This window comes from Notamacropus eugenii, chromosome 4 (genome assembly GCF_028372415.1).
Source record: "Notamacropus eugenii isolate mMacEug1 chromosome 4, mMacEug1.pri_v2, whole genome shotgun sequence".
Taxonomy (NCBI): domain Eukaryota; kingdom Metazoa; phylum Chordata; class Mammalia; order Diprotodontia; family Macropodidae; genus Notamacropus; species Notamacropus eugenii.
Window position 1 is genome coordinate 79,924,110 of NC_092875.1, and position 21,510 is coordinate 79,945,619.

A 21,510-nucleotide genomic window follows, 5' to 3' on the forward strand; every position below is an offset into this window, starting at 1 on the left:
TCTTTCTCAATTACCACTTTCTTCTGAGTCATTTCAAGATTCCTTAGCCACAGGTTTACTAGAATGGGGGCCAGTTAATCAGCGACAATAAGATTTTGGAGTCTGCTGACTCCTAGGGATCCAGCATTATCACATGGATAATAGGAACTAATGAATTGCATTGACTGACTAATACCGACCCAGCCTAACAACACAAGTTGATTGACCTCGTTGCCTCAGTTGTCTCCTTTGTAAAATAAGGGGGTTGGATGAGATGATCTGGAAGGTCTCTTCTAGCTCTGAATCCTACAATCCTACCATGGGGACATTGACTGAATAAGACAGAGTTATTGATACTGAACAGACAGATGCTGACAGATAAGACAGACTGACTGACACAGATCACCACGCAGTATTGGACGCTGACGGGGAGTGACCATCACACAGGTGAGTGTCCGGACAGACGGTCTGACTGAGGGCAGGAGTGAACAAGACTGAATGAATGGCTGCCCATAGGCAGGGGCTGCCCAAACAGGTAGGGGCTGAGCGGCCAGCCCCGCAGCAGCCCGGGCTAGCGAGACAAGGGACGGCCGGGATGGAGGCAGTAGATGACCAGCAGGCAGAGGCTAAGCAGACAGGCTGCGGCGGACGAGTTTCAGCTCCCACCCGGAGGGAGATCTGGGTCCCCAGGACTCATCCTCCTCTGCAGGGCTCAGGATCTAATGGCTGCCTTTCCCCTCTTCTTCATCCTAGGCTCGGAGCTCCCGAGAGGCACGTTGGGCCAGTCCATTTCTTCTCCCCCTCTCTCTTCGCCGCCGATGGTACAGGCCGCTCCTCTCTCCCCTCGGGCACCACGGGATGACGCCCACCGACCTCCTCCTTCCCCCTCCCCCTGCAGCACCGCGTGAGGCGGGGAGCCGAAGGGACTGCCCCGGAGGGGAGGGGAGTCGGAGCGGGGGGCGGGGGCCTCCATTTCCAATTGCCTCCCCCCGCCGGGACTTACATTTGGTACCGTCCTTCCCGGAATGGTCGCTTCGGCTCCCGCACCCCGTCGCCGGCCAGCCACCCCCTTCCCAGTTGGTATATCCCTCTCCTCTCCCCCTTCCCCCTCCCCTCTCGGCGGTTCTGGTTTCCGCGCGAAAAGCCGGCGGTCCGCGCGCTAGCCCCTGCGCGACCGGAGCCGGCTCCCTTCCGTCCCCCGGCCCGCTCCCTGCTCCCCACTCGGACCCGCGAGATGCCCGCCCGCACCGGTCCGGCCCCGGTGGCCGCGCCGGGCTCGCCCGGGCTCCCGCTGCCGGAGGAGGTCCGCAGACGGTAAGTGCCGCTCGCCCCCGGACTGCCGGGGCTCGGGCCGCGCTGGGCCTGGCTGGGCCGGTGTAGCGTCGCGCGGGCCGCCTGACAGGCCGGGCCGGAGGCGGGTCGGGCTCCAAGTCGGGGCGCGGGGCTCGCGCGCCCCGGCGGTTGGCCGTTGGCGGGGCTCGCGGCCGCGGGTCCCCTCCGGGGGCGTCGGTCCGCGAGGGCCCCGTCCGGCGTAGCTGCCGCTGCCGCCCTCCCCGCTCCCCGGGACATTTGGCGCCAAAACGCCGTGTCGGGTCGCGGAGGTGCGTGAGGAGGGAGAGGGGCGGCCCGGACCTGGGGCCGCTCCGACCTGCCCGTGGCCTTGGCCCCCGGGCTGGGCTGTCAGCTGGAGCCCGGTTAGGCTGCGGGCGTTGGGGGGCGCCCGTGAAGGCGGAGGCGCCGGGGTCCGGCGGTGCCAGTGACAGGAAGTGGGGGGCCCGGCCTGGGGGGCCCCCATCGCCTGCTCGTGCCCCGGCGGGGGCCGGGAATGGTCGTCTGGGACGTGGGGCTGCAGCCGGGAGGCCGCATTTGACCCACGCGAGAGCCGGGGCGCAGGCCTCCCCAGCCCCCATGGGGCCTTCCCCCTCCATCCTCTGGGTCGGGGTGGGCTTGCCCCGGCCTCCCTTCCTGAGGCATTCATTCTTGGGGCACGAGGTGGAGACGGGAGAACTGCCCCAGGCATGGGTTTCCCCTACCGCAGGATCAGTACCCGGCTGGTATTTCTCCTCGGTTTGTCCCTGGTGCCTGTGAAGACACGTGAAATGCCCCCTGGAGCCGTCTTTAGTCTCTTTCATGAAATTAATAGCAGAATCACTCATTTAGAAGGATTATTTTATCGTGTTTCCCTGCAGATTGACTGGTAGCGTTTGATTGTGTCTGTTGTGGGTAATTATGATAGCTAATACAAGGTTTCTGGGAAGGACCCTTCTCGCGGATCTAGTCGTTGGTTTGCTTTCTTTCTTTCCAGTGCCATTACAACTAATTAATTAGTTACAATTGTCTTTATTGTGGAAGGATAACCCGTGATTATTTTGTTTGTTACTGTAATTTATGGTTTTATTTTTTTCTTGGAAGGTGATTATGAACATGTGCAGGTAACTAAAGTGATTAGCACAGAGGTCAACTGCCTCGTCTACGTTGGCAGGAATTTTTCTGCGGACCCCGAGTGTCATCTCATTTTTAAAAAGTGTATTCTTATTGGGTGGCTTTGAGATTTTTGCCACCATGTTTAGTGGTTAGAGCCAAGAACTTCAAGTTTATCCTGGCTCTCCAGTGATTCACCAGGTGACCTTCGGCAACAAACTAAATCTCCCCCTCACTTGTCCCCATTTCAGGGAGGAGAAAATACTTACTTACATCGCAAGAGTTGCTATGATTAGTAAGGTCTTGGTATCATACATCTTCAAAGTGTAATATTAGGTATCTGATTACTTGATGTTATTTTAAATATTGTTTTAAGAGGGAGACACAGCTCCTAGCACCAAAAAGAAAAACCTATTTAATTATGCTTTGATGTTATTTTCATCAAGGCACTGAAGAAATGAATGAGTTTTAAATCTTAGTTGATGAGTTTAGAGTGCTGTGTTTGAGAGAGATGGTATAGAAACATTTTACACATTGTGCTTAGAGACCTTAAAGCAAATTCTTTCTGATTTCTTGGTATCCTCCCTAGGTTCTCAACTTAAACAATTCAAAGTGAGAGTTCTTTACAATTTGTCTTAAAACTTGAGGATCACTTTGTATCATAGTATGCAAAGTACAATAATGAGAATAGGTAAGATTTTGCTTAGTTTTGTTAATATTTGGATTAGGGGTTGGAAGACCTGCTCTGGTTCTGTATCTGTTACTTTTCTAGGTAACTTTGGGCAAGTCACTTTGAATCATATATTTAGAATGGATCTTGAAAGTCTTCTAGGCTTACCTCCTGTCTGATTAATGACTTCCCCCTCTCTTTCATCCCCATCTCTGCTAAGTTCAAGTTCTGGGTTGAATACCTCCATTTGATATTTTGATAGGGAATTTACTATCTTCTGACCTTGCTTTGTTAGAAAATTCTTACATATATTCATTCAGTTGTAAGTTGCTCAGTTACTCTTTTCAGATGCCACACTGAATTAGTAGAACATGGTTTAGTGAGAAAAGAGAAAACACTTTTCATTTCAGGATTACTTTTAGAATATCAGAGATGCAGAGTTAGAAGGGACATTCATTGATCATTGGTCTTAACACTACCAAGAGTGAGCTGGTCAGGTTTTCAGTATCCCTGAGAAGTGATTGTCCTGTTTCTGCCTAAGAACTTCGAGTATTGAAATGAGACTGAGGATAGCTCCAGAGTTCGCATTTATTTGGTGCTTTTTAGGTTAGAATGTGCTATCCTCAGAGAAACCCTGTAAAATACATAGGATATATACTAATCTTAGAATGAAAAGGGGCCTCCATAGCCAATGTCAGAATCAGGACTGGGATCATAGGCCTTCTCTGATTCCACTACAATGTCCTTCCCTCTTCCAATTGGTTTTTAAATAGCTTTTCATTTGCATTCTTTTATTATTGTAATTATTTGACTTATCATTATCCATAGTCTCCCCTCCCCTTAGACCTGGGATCTTTATAACTATCCATATAAAACCCAAATGTAGTCCAATATTCTGTGGAGAGTAGGGGATTCAGAAATGACTTTTAGAAGAACAAGGTGGTAATAGTATAAGTATCATTTTAATTTTCAGGCATGTAAATCCAACTGAAAGGGACCTCCAGAGAGTACTAAACTCTGTTGTATATAGTAATAATTATTATACTCATAGTTGTATTTGTAGTTAGCACAGTTCAAAGGAAGTTATTACTGAAATGAAGAAAAGGTGTTGATTTACATATTCAGTTAAGTACAACAAATGTTTACTAAGTAGATTTTTTGTGCAAGGTGTCTTATTAACAGTATTGTTATAGCGTACCTGTGCCTGTGCCAGGCAGAAAGATGAATAGTTTGTAGATTAATTCAAAATGAAAATGACTTTCATTTTTAGAGAAGATGAAATAAAAGTTGTATTTACGTAGATACTTAAATTACGTCGATACTTAAATTACGTCCACTAACACTTTCAGATGTCCAAAACTGTGTTACCTGAGAACTTCACTTATCCAGAATAAAGACTAATACCATGTAGGAAGTTTAAAATGCTTCTGAGAAAACATAAGTAAATGTAAAAATCCATGCAGTATATATATATATATATATATATATATATATATATACACACATATATATAGTTCCTGCACTTATTGTAGAATAATACCTTTTCAGGGGCTCAGATTCTGTTTACTTTTAACTTATAACACAGTTCTAAGAAACTTGATAAATTTACTTTCAAACCTAGAAATTAGGACAGAGGAGTTACTAGGTGTGTAGGTACTCACGGCTGGTCACAGAAGTCATTTAAACAAACTAACCAGAGAACTTAAAAAACACAACTGTTTGGAGTCTTTTAGAAAAAAGGCACCTCTTCATAGTCTATAGACCCCTGGGGGATTACCATATTACCCCACAATCATGCATGTTCAGATAGATAACCTTGATGGTTCTTATTAGGTTCGTTATTCTCTAGTTAAGAAAGCTGGGAAGGTATACCAGTGCAGTGCCTTGCTCATCATACAGACTTAGTACCTGTTGTTGGCTGAAGGCAGATTTCTGTCACAAATGACAAAATAAACTCTCAGCCATCTAAAATGACTGCTTCAGTGAAATTTCTAGGTGGTTGAAATTTTATCATACCTGTAATTATATTTGAGGGCACCAAGGATAGAGTGCTGGGCCTGGAGTCAAGAAGACCTGAGTTCAAATGTGGCCTCTGACACTTACTAGTTGGGCAAGTCATTCAACCCTATTTGCCTCAGTTTCCTCATCTATAAAATAAGCTGGAGAAGGAAAGGGCAAACCACTCTAGTATTTTTGCCAAGAAAACCCACAAATGGGGTCACAGAGTCAGACATGCCAGAACAACAAATTAAGTTGTATCCTTTACAGGTTTAGAAAGCTATTTCAAAAGATATGAAAAAGTATACTTTTCTTCTTTTGAGGCCTTTTTACTGTAAGCTTTGAATTTACACATTTTGCCACATTTAGTTTCTAATAAGAACTTATTTCAGCTATTGAAGTTTTTGTAAATAAAACTTATAAATAATTGATACTTAAAACAATATTTTGATTATTAACATGCTCAAAAGACTGGTGCCTATGAGAGCACTTTATTTTCTCTTCTCTATTTTCGGAAAGTGACCTACAGAGGTGGCAGAATGCTAGAAGCCTTAAACTGGAAGCCTAAGGATCAAACTAAGATCAGCTTAGTATATGAAAGTTCAAGACATGCTTCTATATCCTTCCAGCCCTACAAAGATAAGCAGAGACCAATACCAATACAATGAATTTCACTCTCAAAAATATAACCATATAACTTTGACAAAGAAGCACCAAGTCTTACAACCTAAAAAGGAAAGCATCCTGGCCACCAGACCCTGTATGGCATAGTTCTTGAGGACAAAAACGTGGCTGTTACTGGTCAGTTTTTGTCTGAAACATGTCTACAACATTGCACAAGAGACTGGGAGAAGATCTGTATCTTGTATTGGTTCATATAGTGGCTGGGGCAATGATGATTTCAGATGGGAGAGGCAGTTTCCTTTTAAGGGTAGCCAAAGGCATGGGATTTTGTGTCTGTGGAAGACAGATGACCATTTTCTCTTAGTACTATTAGTCTGATAAAGAGTAATTAATGTTTTGATTCCATTTGATATAAAATTCATTCCTTGTAACAGTATATGCAGTATGTATTAGTAACCTTATTAAAATTGATAGTAGTGGCATTTGTGATATCTTATCTCTTTGGATAAAGCTGACAAGCCCAGTATATATAACTATGGGTTTTTTTCTTTTCTTTGCTGCTTTGGTTTGATAGTTAATCCTTTTCTTTGGGACTCATTTTACAAAACTGATGACTATTTTCAATTTTGCTTCAGATTGTGGTTGCCCTGAAACTTTGTTTTAAAAGAGCATCTGATAGTGCTATTATAAGTTGGTCTATTTGCCTTTTTTTAAAATTGTATACTCTATCACTGGCTAGCTTTTAACTTTAGACATGTCAAAGATAGGCTCAGGAAAAAGAAGCCACATGAAGCTTGTCCTACCTTTTCAAAGAATCTTGTTAAAACATCAAATGAAATAGACAAAGGTAAGTATTTCTGGTTTTCAGCAATCCACAGTTATTGCCTCAATGTGTTATAATGCATCCCGGAAGCATTGTGGTTTTTTGTTTTGTTTTTTATTCTTTCTTGTGATGATCCCAGTTCAGCTCACTGTGCAACAGCTGCATGGCTATCCGTTCTTTCTTTGCATGTACATAATTTCAGTATTGGTACACTTGCTACCATACAGTCTTGAACATAGGATTTGTACCTGGTTGTAATCTGAGTTTTTGAGCAGTTTTATTTAAATCTGTGGTAGGTCTTGGAAACTTGGATCTCCTCAGATTGCATACCACTATTGATCAAAGTGACTGTTTTATATCAGATAATAGATTTAGAAGGGACTATTCGAGGTCAGCCTGTCCGTTCCCCCTTTTTTCATATAAAGGGACCAGAAGTTGTATGTGTGTGTGGGGGGGGTGTTGCCAGAAATCACACAAATGGCAATTAACAGCACTCATTTCAAGCTCAGATCCTTGGATTCCAAATCTACTGTTATTTCTACTAATCTGCTAATGCCCAGAAGTGGGCTTCTATCAACCTGTCCTGAGTAATTGAGTACCTTATGTCTCCAGAAGCTTCTGAAGCATTGAATCTTTCTACCTGGGCCAGTCCCAATGCATTCCTTTTTCTTAAACAATAATCATAGGGTTAATAATTGAGAGAAGAAATTTGTGTTGCATTCATTCCTGTGTTTGATGTTTTTTTCTTAAGATGGAATATTGCAGGTGGTTGAAGATCACTTTGTTATAAGCTAGTTGCCTCATTAATACAAATAACTTATCAGTTGTTCCAATAATCAGCACTTTGTATCACTGGAGTTTTTTGCACATGTTTAAAGTCTCACTACTAAACAGTAACCTAATCAGTGAGATTATTCTTAGGTACTTCTGTGACTTATTTTTCTTCCGCGTAATGACCATTCTGAACTAGGGCTTGGTGCTGTCCCAATTATTATGCAGGATGAGACTGTTGCTATTGACATTTCCATTGAGTTCCAGTTGCTTTCCTTTACATATAGAAAGCCCATTCTCCTCTCCTTTCCTCCCCTCCCCCATGCTCCTTGATAATTTCATGTGACCATAAAACCCAACTTATGACATTGGTGGTAGGTTTATATGTGCAGATGGAAGTGATTCAGTTCCTGGCATGTTAAACAAGCATACAACAATGAGGTCAGCACAACGGCTCTTTAGACCTTCAGTATGGTAGTCAGTCTAATACCTCTTCTTTCCCAAACTTTTCTTTGGAACCTCCCAAACACTGAGCTAGCTCTGACAAGGCGTGCATCAACCTCATTGTCAACGTGTACATCCCTGGAAAGCACACTTCCAAGTTAAGTGAACTTATCCACAGCATTCAAAACTTCTCCATTTGTTGTAACTGATGGTTCCACATATGGATGGTGTGGTGGTAGCTGATGGAGCACCTGTGTTTTCCTAGTGTTAATTATTAGGCCAAAATTAGCACAGGCAGCAGAGACTTGATCCATACTTTGTTGCATCTCAGCTTCAGAGGCTGCATTGAATGCACAATCATCTGCAAGTAGGAAATCATGCACCAACACTCCCTTTACTTTGGTCTTGACTTGTAGCCTTTTCAAATTGAAGATATTACCATCAGTATCGGTATTGAATTGCTTCCATTTGAACTGTCTTAGGAAGATTCTGAGGATCATCTGGCAGGATAAGGTACCAGACACTGAAGTCCTTGCTTGTGCTGAACTGCCAAGCATTCAAACTACGCTTCAGAGAGCACAATTCCGATGGACTGGCCACGTTGTTCGAATGCAAAATGTACGCTTGCTAAAAAGACTTTTATGGAGAACTTGCATGGGGCAGGCAATCGCATGATGGTCAGAAGAAGTGATACAAGGACACTCCCAAGGTCTCTCTCAAGAACTTTGGATTTGACTGTGCAACATGGGAGACACTGGCACAGGACCTCTCAGCATGGCATGCCCACATCAGAAAGGGTGCTGTGCTCTTTGAACAAAGCAGAATTGAGACAGCACAAAGTAAATGTAGGATGCGCAAATTTGTGTCCACCCCAAATATTCACACAGACTATGTGCCCAACCTGTGATGGAGCATTCCGAGCTCATGTTGGTCTGGTCAGCCACAGTTGGACACATTGAAATTTTACTTTATCATGATGATGTCATTTTGGTCCTCTTCAAGGATGAAGGACAACCACCAACCAACCATATGTGGAGATGATGATGCTGTAATGTGTACCTTACCTAGAGTAAGCCCAGATTCAGGTTAGGGACAGCATTTAGCTGCGAAGTGACTTTCTCTCCTCAGTTGCTTGTCTGCATCTTCTTTATTGGTTTTTGAGGCCCTCACATTCACCATGTTGATCTGTGCTGTTATCTGGGAAGCAGTATGGATGCATTTTTGAGAGCTGCATAATTAAGATAGAAAACTGTCTCTCTTCCCACCCCACGTAGTTGTTGACCCTTTAAATAAAAACTTCTGACCTTAATTAGCCAAAACAGGTGAAAATTAGCTGGGAAAGGGACTTGATATGTTCTTGTAGTGATACACAGCTGGTGAAATGTGTTAAGATTGTTTTTCTTTTGTTTATGGTTTTTGAAATCATTTAATCACAGCTCTACTTGACCTGTGAATTTATCTATGTGACTCCTCTCTCCCCCTAACAAAAAGTAGATAGTAATAAAATGTGCCTCTCTTTAAAGTGATTTGATGTGGCTTTTTAAGAGATGGAAGGGAGGGAAGGAATATCTTCCCCCTCACCCCTCTTTTTCCTCTTGGAACCTAAATGCTAAAAAATCCACTGATGCTTTTGGAAGTGTTGCAAACCCTAAGTGGGTTCATAAAGAGCCAATAGGTACAGTGTTGTCTCTCTGGAAATTCACTGAAGTTTGAAGGTTCGTGTCTTTTCCTTGTTATCCAACAACCATATCCTTCCTTGGATAGGTTATTCAATTAATTGGTAAGCATACTTTAAGCACCTGTCACCTTGGAGAATAAGTAGCCATTCATGTCCTAGGTGCTAACCATATAATAATTCAAAACAAAAGGAATAGACTCTACTCTCAAGGAGCTTTATTTTCTGTTGGAGAAGACAATGTATATATATATATATATATATATATATATATATATATGTAAGTGCATCCAGAATAAATAAATGGAAGTTGAGTACAGGATAGGGAGGGAGGGAGAGGAGTTTGGGGTTTAATAGCTTAGAATTCTTGACTATATTTTTCCTTTTTATTGTTATAAATGTGACAAACATCAACAAACACAAACATTTCCCTATATAAACGAGAACAGAAAAAGAGAACTGCCTATGAAATCATGAATCTCTATTGTCTACAACATGGGGGGAGTTTTTTGTGGTTATTTCAGATTTAATGAGGTAGTTCCAATACTGCTGTTTATCTGTTCTGATATTTCTTCTGCTCTTCTGTTTTTTTTCTTAATGATTTCCTTTTTTGTTTGTTTTCTTCCTCCTTTTTGGGTATCATTGTCACTACCTTCCCAAATCCCCCTCCCCCAATCCTTTCCTTGTAACAGCTAAATGTAGACATGAAAAATAAAATAACCCATTGACAGTGGCTGAAAAGCATGTCACCTTCTTATAGTCAGTTACTTCTCTTCTAAGATGTGGGAAGCATGATTTATCATTAGTCTTTTAGACTCATGATTGGTCAGTGCATTGATCATGGTTCTTAAGTTTTTCGGTTATTTTCTTTTACAGTGTTGTAGTCATTGTGTGGGGCAGCTGGGTACATAGAGTACTGGAACTGGAGTCAGGAAGATGTGATCAAATTTGGCCTCGGATACTAAGCTATGTGACCCTGAGCAAGTCACTTAAACCTGTCTATTTCCTCATAAAATGAGCTGGAGAAGGAAATGGCAAGCTACTCCAGTATCTTTGCCAAGAAAACCCCAAATGAGGTCACAGAGAGTAGGGACATGACTGAATGACAGCAGTCGTTGTATAAATTGTTGTTCTGGTTCTTAGCACTTCAGTTTGTATCAGTTCATGTGTTCTGTTTCTGACATGTTGAATTTAAGATATCTAGGGAAGATATATACAGTTTGAAGTGTCTGATAAGTAGTTGGTGAACTGGAACTAGAACTCTAGAGAGAGACTCCAGTCTAAAGTTGATTGTAGATCTGAGAATTATTTTATGGAGATGATGATTAAACCCATGGGAGCTAGTGAAGTTATGAATAGAAAACGTAATGAGAGAAAGAAAAGGTCCAGGGCAAAGTCTTGGGAATACCCACAGTTAGGGACTGTGATGAGTGATGAACCAGCAGGTTCTAGGTTTCATTTGTACCAATTGATAAATATACCTCGGGCACCTTTTGACTTTTAAAGAAGGCATGTGGCCTAACTAGGTATGTTGGTGACATTATGACATGCTCTGGTACTCTTGTTTTGATTGTATTATTTTTTGGAACTTAGGAACTTGACATTCTCTTATTTTTAATCTTATCATCCCTGGCCCAGATGTATTGTTGAAATGTATATTTCCATTACTTTAGGAGATGTATCTGTGTGTTTTGGCTACCGGAGAAATTGTACTAATAACAACTTATATTTTCTTTCAGGCTTAAAGATTTAGAAAAAGATGAGGATATTCTTACAGAAAAGGTAATTCCTTCTTGGATGATTTTTGTTTCTTATATTGGGCTGTCTACTTGCAGACGTCCAAGATGATAGACATTTAGTTTTTAATGGGCATTATCATTTTGGTTTATTTTTAACAAAGAGAGGCAACATGGTTTAATGGACTGACCTTGGTATTACAAAGATAGGGGTTCAAATCCTACCTCTGATTCATGCTAGCATATGATCATCAGCAGATCACGTGAGTTGTTCCACACAGCTCTCTAAGATGAAAAGTTATAGAGAATTACCATTTTGCATTAGTGGAAATAACTTCTATCCAGGGAAGTCTGGTCCAGGGAAATCTGTCATCATCATTGAAAACTAATTCCAGAAAGAGATAGTATTTCAAAGAGGCTAGATTTCCAAATATCCTACCAGAACTTAAGCTGCAGTGAACAGAAGCATGTGTTCAACTAACCCTCATTTAGAATAGTTGAATTAAAAATGACTGTCTTAAAGCAATTTCAGAAGCTGCAATTAATCGGTAACTTAAGACTTCCTTGGGCCCATTAACTTGACCCACTAACTCCATTAGAACATCCATAGAAACAGGATTTTCATCTTCCATATCCTTATACTTTTTCCTCTTGTAATTTTCTTATAGGTTATATATTAAAATGAGAGGCCATTATGCCTAAGGTAGTTTTGGTCCTTTCATAATAGGTGCGGTGATCACACTGAAGTACAGTGTTACTGTGTCTTACAATTTCTGTTTCATTGTACCATTCATTTGCTGTCCAGTGCCTTGTGTGTCTGGATTGTTATGTGCTGCCAATTTCGTTTAGCTACATCTTTGCAGTTCAAACGTCTAGAAAGTTCTTGAGACTCCAAATCATCACTCTTTTTTCTCTAGGAGTTTATTAAGAAGAAATTAAGTCTGCTGCATGAATTTCTGCAAGCAGAAGTACAGCATCAGTTATTTGACTTGGAGATCAAATTACACAATAAAGAGCTTTCTGAAGTAAGTCTTTTTCATAGTTTCCCATTTTTAACATTGTTATTTCCTTCCCTTATGTATTTGCATACTTGTGAAGGACACAGGGAGATGAAATGAGCCTTTTTCACAAGCCTTTTTTGATATCTCTTTATATTAAATAGAGTGATAGAGTAAATGGAAAGTATCTGGGCTTTATAGTAGGCTTTCACATGCTAATTATTGTTTAAATTGTTTCTGTCCTGCTTTAGGAGGGATACTTGGCGAAAGTAAAATTCCTGTTAAATAAAGAATTGTCTTTGGAGAACGGAGATCATACTCTCAATCCAAAACTGAATGGTTCTTTAGAAAACGGTACTTATACTAGTGACGACGATTTTGAGAAAAGTATTGAAGAAGATAGTGCAGTAGAGATGGAGGAAGCAACTGGATCATCAACATCTCTGTCAAAAACCAGAAAACCTAGACGAAGTAAATCAGATGGCGAGGCTAAAAGTAATCATATTTAAACTTTGGCACATATATGTTTCTTGTCATAATTTTAATGTTACGTTGACCTTGAAGGGGAGGGACTTTCTAGCTTTCCAGGCAAATGTGAGATTATGCCCATGGGTAGTGCTGTCTTTGGATCCTTTTCATTCCTGTCAGGTACAAAACAGATCTTAAGATAGAATACTTGAGTCTTGAACAGAAATAGTAAACAAATATTTACTTGTGAATTAGCACAAGTTCATTAGATTACATAAAATATAAGAAATAGATTCAAAACCTTTAAATGTGTGTGTCTGAACCTACTACTTGTTCTCTAAAAGCCTCCAAATGCCTACTTTGGCACTGTCAGCCAGCATCTCTTCACTTAAGTTTTTGTAGGGCTTATTTCCAAGTTAGATAATGTAATGCACTCTCATTCTAGTTTAGAAGTTAAAACGGACCACTGTTTTGCCTTGATTTTGATGCACCATAAATGGTATTGTGGTATTTCCTTCTTCTATAGGAATCATAGTCTACTATGGTTAACTGAATGGGTGAAATATCTCCTCTATCTCATGGAATGTTGTCCATTCCATTCTTTTTTCTCCTAATGGTTTGATCATGTTGGTGAAGTGCTAAACTTCTGCCCTTTAGGTTTTTTTAAACTGTACTTAGGACCAGGCGCTGTTTTCATTTATATGAGGAGGGTTTACCTTGAGTTTCTTTTTCTTTTTAAACAGAATCTTCAGCTAGCTCAAGGGTTACGAGAAGCTCTGGCAAGCAACCTACTATTGTATCTCTGTTTTCAAAAGGGTCAGTATGGCCTGTGCCTTAATTAGGCAACTTTTCTTTACTACTAGTTATTTAAATATTATTTTGCTTAGAATATTGGTGGAAGGGATTCGGAGGATTTCACTTATCTTGGTAACTTATGAGGCACCCAATTCTCCCTTTGTATGGAGTCTTTCCCTGATTAGTCATCTATTCAAAATATTAAAAATCTGTTTCTGAAGAGCATATTTAAATGTTACCTAATATCTTTTGGAGATCTCTTTATGTGAGTAGATTTTTAGTGCTGTTAAAAACATCTTCCTTTACAAAATCATATTTGGGGGATGAAGATAGAGACAATTTATGAGATTACTTGCAAACATATTGGGATTTTTAATCAGTTTGAAATTATGTGGACCATTTTATAAACAAGGTAAGTGTAAAACCTGTAACTGCTGTTGTCTGAGTTGTGGGAGCAGTGTTGTTAGTATAGATATGAAGAGTTTGCCCCCTTTTCAAATTGGGACTTGTTGCATTTTGAATGGCAGATCTGGTAAACGGAAGTCAGAAGGGGCAACTGGAGAAATAAAGCAAGAAATGAATGTAGAGAAGGAAGAAGATCTTGAAGAAAAGGTAACTTGAATCTTACCATTTACAGCTTTTTGTTTTGTATGCATGGCCCTTTTGGTAGGGAAAATGATATATAGAATTATTGATGATCAGGACATCATATTGAATTTCAGTAATGCTAGAGAAGGAGAATTTTGTTGTTGATTGAAAGTTATTCTTGTATTTGTAGGCTATTGGAAGTAATTACCTCTTGAAATTTCAGACCATCTCTTCTAACCTCACACTTGATTTCTTTGTAATAATGTTGAGCTGGATGGTTGCTAGTATATTAAGGTAGGAGTATATACCACAGTAGGTGGTACTCCTTGAAATTACCTACCCTCCAAATTGGCAGCTTCTTAAGTTCCTCTCTTTCGTGAATACGGTTTTGAAACAAAGAAAAATACTTCATATTGAAGTATACATAATATTCATTGACTGAGAAGCGGTAAGACAGAAACACTCACATTATCAAATCACAACTTTAAATTTTGCTGCTTTTGAGTTCTGTTAATTCAATTCAACAAGTATTTATTTAGCATCTGTTAGGCTCTGGGTACACAAATCCATGAATGAAGCAGTTCTTTCCCTTGAGCTTACAGTGCACTGGGGGAGGAAATTGTGTGTGTACAGCTATGTGGATACAACATATATTAGCTATGTAATATATCCACCACCTGTATGTAATATAGATTATAGATATGTTATATGTACACAACTGTATGTGTGATATACATATCACATACTCACAGACCCATACATGAACACAACAGCGTGAATGTAGGGGAATAGGAAGTGGAAAGCTACTACCTTGGGAGATCAGGAAAAGCTTCCTGTAAGAGGTAGCACTTGAGCTGAGTCATTAAGGGAGTTAGGAATTCCAAGATGTGAAGGTGAGGAAGGAGATCATTCTAGGCATGGACATAGTCCTGTGCTAATGTAGACTTGAGGGATGGAATATCATGGATGGGAAACAGCAATTCAACCAATTTTTTTTTGGAGTATAAATAGTACACGAAGTAAGGTGTAATCTGGTCCTTTTTGAGAGCAAAGAATGAACAGCAGTCCACCAGGGAGGATGTAGTCGGACCAGCTTGAGAATGGCATTAAATTGCCAAACAGTTTAAATGTAATCCTAGAGCCAGTAGGGAATCATTGAAGCATCTTGAGCAGGAGAGTGACATGCTCAACTCTGTGCTTTTAGAGTATCAGTTGAACATCTGTGTAGATGATAGAATGAAGAAGATTGAAAATTGAGACAGGGATACCAGTTTGGTTATTGCAACAGTCTAGGTGAGAGAGAGGTAAAATAGAAGGTGATTTGGATGATGTCCTTGTGAGAAGAAAGATGGTTGAGAGATGTGCAAATAGAGTGACAAGACTTAAAAACTAATTGACTATGGATAGTGAGGGGGAGTGCAGGGGTGAGGTTGACTCCAAGGTTGCAGATCTAGGCAAATGAGAAGTTCATTAGTGGCTTTGATATAGAGAAATTAAGAAGAGAGGTAACTTGAGAGAATGTTTGGTTTGAGATGTATATGGAATATCTTGGTGTGGATGAATTGGTAGTGAAGGTGTGTACCTCAGGAGGGCTAGATATCTGCATAGAGCTAATAGTTGAACCCACTGGAGATGAAAAAATTACTAAGGGAAGAGAAGAGGATGCAGAAGATTTGCATTGAGGCATAATCATTTAAAGGATGAAATATGTATGAGAATCATGAAAAGGAAACTGAGAAGCTTTGGTCAGATAGGTAGCAGGAGAATATAGAGAGAGCCTTGTCATTAAGTCTGAGTGAGGAGAGAGTGTTTGGGGGAAGGGGAGGGGTGGTAGTCAGCAGCATGAGAAGCTGTAGAGGGCTTAAGAAGGCTGAGAAAACTTGGATTTAGCATTGTGATTGTAAATTACTTTGGGAGATAGTAGTTTCACTTGAATTATGGGGTTGAAGCTAGCTTCTGAAGGGTTGAAATGTGAGTGGCAATGAGGAGGTAAAGACAGGCAGTGTAAATAGCTTTCCCCAACAGTATAACTGAGAGGAAAGGTATAGATTGATAATATCTTGAGAAAATGTCAGGATCAGGTAGAGATTTTAGCCATAGAGGTGACTTGAAGATTTTAGTTGGGAGTTTGAGATTAGAAATAGGTGAGAAGTCTTTAAAGGCAATTTTGTATGGAGTACTGAACTGTCAGATGTGAATTCTAGATATGACTAGCCTGTTAATTAGCTGTATGACTAGCAAGTTACACTTTGAACCCATTTCTCATAAGTATAATGGGAGTCCCCTAGCTCTCTGTAACACATAAGAAAATATTTTGTATAGAATATAGCACTATACAAGTATAGCCTAGTCTTCCTATGAAGTTCTTTATTTCCACATAAGTACCTATGCTCTTAAACTTACAGTAGCTACTTCATGCTAAGCCTGATTTTGAAGGGAAAATAGCACTTCTAGCTAGCCTTAATTGATTTTTCATGATGTCATAATAATTCTTTTGTACCATTTTAATACATAAATGGGTCTTTCACTGATCCACTAACAACCATTTATAGAAATGCAGGTTTATTATAACTGTGTTTGAAAAAGACCTAGTGTCTTTGTGAGGCCGTCTTGTATATTCTTTTAAGAATGATTTCTACTTTGGATGACAACTTACAGTGGTTTCTAATCAAAAGTAGAAAGGGTAGAGGCCTACCTCTGTGATGTGTGCCTTGGCAAATGACTATCCATTAGGAATATTATATGGGGGGGGGAGATACCTTCTTTGGGTGGCAGGTGGGGGATCTTGGAGGTTCCTTCTGAAAATGATTACTTGATATTTCAGGCTGCTCTTATTTTTTCTTTTTATAATTCCTGTAGCATTTTTAGTCAGTACCAAAAAGTCTACTACTTTCGTACAGGAAATAAATAAACATACATAAATATATGCATGTACATATATAAATGTGTGTTTATATACATAGATATTTTGATGAATACATATACTATTTACAACAGCTAGATTGTAAACTACTTGAGATCAGGGAGTATCTTGTTGTCTTTACATTTCCCGCATCCGCTAGAAAAGTAGCAGGCACCAACCAAATCCTTCTTGGCTCTGATGCCTTTGTAAGCATAGTCTTTTAATGAAATTTTTTACCTTTTCATTTTTAACTGTTCCCTTTTAGGAACAAGGAGAAAAGAAAATGAAATTTGAAGTCAAAGAAGGGTAAGACGAGTGAATGGTTTTTTTTTGGTTTTGCTAATCTTGTGTTTCCTAAAATTATTTTACTCTGAGGGGCAAGGAAAAGATAATCAGGGGATTTCTAGTAAGAGAAAGGCTAATCAGAAGCCAGATTATTTGAGACATTACTAAAGAAATTAGGAAGACTTCTCACTTTATTGGGTTGGATTCTTACCTCTTTTATTCTTGGGAATAATTCCTATAGTTTTGTACAAGTAAATTATATCCTTCTTTTGGAACTGGTGTTTACTGCTGAGCCTAGCAGTGTGTGCAATAGACAGAGTGCAGACCTGGGACTCAGTCTGCCTTCTGCTATACCTCCCTGTGGGAACATGAACAAGTCTCTTATTTTCTTTGGATTTGCTTTCTTTGTTAGTAAAACACTGTGATACTTAGGGAAAGATCTTTAATTTCATAAGCATAAGTAGCCCCTTTAGTAAAGATGACAATCTTTCCTTTTTTCACAAATTGATGTGCCCAAAGAACTCATCATCAGGTTACCAGTCTTCTGCTTAACCAGGTCAATCCTCAGATACAGTGTAGAACTGGGCTTAGTTGGAAGACTTTTTATATTGGTAAGACATAGTACATCTTGTTCTTGAGTACCATAGATAAACTTTTTTGAAATTCAATTCTATTTTCAGTTTTTAATTTTTCCTTCTCTCTGCCCCTCTGCTAAACCATCAAAAAGTCAAGAAGAATAAAAACAAAACTCACAAGTATTTAGAGTCAAGCAAAGCAAATTCCTATTTTAGCCATGTCTTAAAAAAAGAAAAAATGAAAATGTGCTTCAGTCTGCACTCTGAGTCAGTGAGCTCTCTGTCTGGAAGTGGACAACTTGTTTCATTAGGAGTTCTTTGGAATTGTAATTGGACAGAGTTCCTAAATCTTTCAGAGTTATTTATCTTTGTGATATTGCTGTTATTGAATAAGTACTTTTCTTGATTCTGCTCATTTTACTTTGCATCAATTCATACAGATCTTCCCATATTTTTCTAAAACTATGCTATTCATCATTTCTTACAGCACACCAGTACATCATATTCATATACCACAACTTGTTCAGCCATTCCTTGATTGATGAACATTCCCTCAATTTCCAGTTCATTGTTGTCATGAAAAGAGCAGCTTGCATGTATTTTTCTATATAGAGATGTTTCCTTTTCCTTTTCTTTTTTGCTATTCCTAAATGGTTTTAACTTTTTAAATTAATATCATGGCCAAGTTTACCCCAATCTTAGTTAATAAGTGTCTTAGACATATGTTCTACATATATAAAAGATAAACAAATCCGTCCTTATGAATCCCTTATAGTTAGTCATTGGTATATACCTTATATTTTTCTTGGTTCTTCTATGTTGAATCTTCTATTAAATTCAGGATTTTTTTTAACGAAGTCTTGAACGTCTGAGTTTATCAAATGTCCATTTTTTTTTCATTCAGGATACTTTGCAGGGTATGATATTTTTGCCCAGAGCCCCAGTTCTTTTGCTCTTTAATATATTGTGTTACAACACTTGCAATCTTTAATGTCTCTGTTGCTAGGTCTTCTGTGATTCTAATTGTGACTCCATCATATTTAAATTGTTTTAATCTTGATGCTTTTAATATTTTATCCTTGAGCTGGGGGTTCTTTTTCCTTTTTTATGTCTTTGGGGTACAGACTTAATAGTGGTATTGTTGGGTCAAAGGGTACATGCAGTTTAATAAGTTTTGGAGCACAGTTCCAAACTGCTTTCTGGAATGGCTAGACTAATTCACAGCTCCCTTGTAGATCTTGGACCACTAACCTATGCGCCACAACAAGGCATCAGATTAAGGCTTGTCTTTTGACAAGTTAGCTTGTTTCTACTCATGGTACTATATACGTTTTTAGTCTCTGAATTTTAGATTTTACAAAAATTGTAACTGGAGCATTCTCTATGAAGAACAGAAGTAGAGACTTGCACAGGATTACATAGCTCACTAGGAGAGATGGAATTAGGAGTCAGATTCTTACTGAGAAGCAATTTAGCAGAGGTCAAGTTTTAGTGTTGAATTTTCATCACTTACCTTGCTGTACTTTTTATACAGATCTGAAATAAAAGAAGTAGTTCAGAGCAAAGCTGTACTACCTGTAAAGGTAAGTTATCTGTGAAGTAGGACGTATTAGTGTATTTATTAACAGTATTGTTCCTGTGCATACAACCCAGTATATTAGAACTAAAAGTCTAAACTTTTTCAATAGGTATGCTACTTACTAGAGGGTAACTTTGGACAAATCTTTGAACTCTTTTGGGAGTCTTTCTTCCTCTTATGTAAACTGAAGGGTTGGATCAGATAATCTATGAGGGTCTTTTTAGCTTTAAACCTTAACACTGTTCAGACTGTGTGGTAAGGAGGTTCTTAATAATAATAGGACTTAACATAAGGAGGCATTTGGTAAAATTTTCTGGTTTCTCTCCCTGAAAATAATATTGGACCACTGGACTCATTAGACCAAGCTTCAAACAGTTTCCCCAAGAGTTGATTTGAATGTCCAATTGTAACTCATTCTTACTTTTTAAAATTATAATTAAATAGTTAGTGTTAGGGAATTTTGGGGGGATAAGTTTAGTTTACAAAAGAAGTAGTCTTGTTATTTTGTCCTTTAGGTTACTGCCCTCTATAAAAAAATCTGAACTTAACCTAAATTGAGGTGTGATTTATCTTCCTTCTAAATAATGTACTATTGAATTGTTTGAAATGGTTTTTTGGGGTTTTTTTTTTTTTTGGCAAACTTAAATATGGCTAGAGCTATACCTGGCTCCTGGGAGACAATTTTCTTGCCTAAATCAAGATTTATCTGTATTGTCTTAAAACAGTAAATGTATCAGATTCTCGTGTGTCTGCTAGAAATTGGGAACTGGTAACTATTTCTAAATGCTACTTAATGTGTTATCCCCTGTAGTCTACTCCTCCTAAATGTATGGATTGCCGACAGTACCTGGATGACCCTGATCTAAAATTTTTTCAAGGAGATCCTGATGGTGCAGTAAGTTGTTTTCTTTTTCAATCCACAAGTATTAATTAAGTACTTATGTTTAAAGTGCCATGCTGGGCATTAGGGATATAAAGAAAAAAAGTCTTTTCCTTGGCAAAATACAGTCCCTGCCCTGAATGAGCTTATATTCTATTTGGTGATGAGAGCTAGTAGGGAAAGTATGTAAATAAATAAGAAAAATGTAAGGAAAATTGAGGAGCGCTCATAAACTGGGATGGAGTGGGGATCAGAGGCTTCTACACTGAGAAGGTAGCACTTGAGCTGAGCCTTGATGTAAGACATGGAATAAGATGGACAAAGACGAAGAAGTACATTTTAGGCATGGGGGAAATTTTCTGTAGATACAGAGGTAGGATTAAGTTCAGGGTTGATTGAAATAGTATAGCTAATGGATTTCATGGAGAGATATAGCTGAAAGGTAAATGGGAACTAGGATGTGGAGGACTTAATAGTTAGATTGCTCACTACCATATTTAAGATTTTAAAAAATAAAGAACAAACGAGAGAATTTTAAGTAGTTAGGAAAATATATGGTAAGCTAAAGCAACAAAAATAAATAGAAATGTACTTATTCTATGACGCAACAAGTTTGAGTACTCTTTGTGTTCTCACAGTATTCTGCTTTTTTTGTATAATTCTTAAATATCTCTTAGTTGGATGAGCCAGAGATGTTAACAGATGAACGATTATCCATTTTTGATGCCAATGAAGATGGTTTTGAAAGTTATGATGATCTTCCACAGCATAGAGTAACATCCTTCAGGTAACATAGGTGTTGGAGAGATGGAGTTGGGGCTTTGATTCTTGTGTAATCACGGTGACAGATTCTATTAAGGGAAAATGTTTGATTGACTCAGGGGTGAGAAACTTTTCTTTTCTTCTTTAAATAACTACAGGAGAAAAATCTATCTAGGGCCTCAAAATTTTTTCTTTTACTTAGAGAAATATATAAAACCATTTTCTTTGCTTTATACTTTCATATTCTCTGTTCATTGAAACTATTAAATACAAATGATAACTGTAATATAGTTCTAAGTAATGCCTTATAAATGGTTTGAGATCAAAAGGGGGAGAAAATTAGGGAAGGAGAACTAGTTTCTTTTCTTTTTCTTTTTTTTTTTTTTTGTGAAATCAGGAAAACTTTTATTAATTTTTACATTCATTCTCCCTGTGTGAATGGGTAGCTCCCAAGGAAGGTCACAGGAAGACTATAATTTGTTCAGACCTATGCAAGCCCCTTATACCGTTGAACTTCCCACCACGCCATCTATTGGC

At 39.1% G+C, this 21,510-nt stretch overlaps 1 protein-coding gene across 2 annotated transcripts in view; it reads left to right on the forward strand.

Annotated features, from left to right (window-relative positions):
* The first annotated feature begins 855 nt into the window (after window positions 1-855).
* The window catches only part of LOC140500129 (DNA (cytosine-5)-methyltransferase 1), a 48,468-nt gene continuing 27,813 nt past the window's right edge, over window positions 856-21,510 (forward strand). Inside the window, exons 1-10 of one of the 2 annotated variants that reach the window (XM_072602437.1) lie at window positions 856-1,293; window positions 11,145-11,187; window positions 12,059-12,166; window positions 12,391-12,634; window positions 13,351-13,423; window positions 13,930-14,014; window positions 17,158-17,198; window positions 19,287-19,335; window positions 20,143-20,226; window positions 20,889-20,998. In XM_072602437.1, coding sequence (XP_072458538.1) covers window positions 1,214-1,293; window positions 11,145-11,187; window positions 12,059-12,166; window positions 12,391-12,634; window positions 13,351-13,423; window positions 13,930-14,014; window positions 17,158-17,198; window positions 19,287-19,335; window positions 20,143-20,226; window positions 20,889-20,998 — 917 coding nt within the window. In that variant the 5' untranslated portion in view covers window positions 856-1,213. Of the gene's footprint in view, window positions 1,294-1,496; window positions 1,581-11,144; window positions 11,188-12,058; window positions 12,167-12,390; window positions 12,635-13,350; window positions 13,424-13,929; window positions 14,015-17,157; window positions 17,199-19,286; window positions 19,336-20,142; window positions 20,227-20,888; window positions 20,999-21,510 lie in introns of those variants that run through there. The other variant, XM_072602438.1, reaches the window with a different exon arrangement.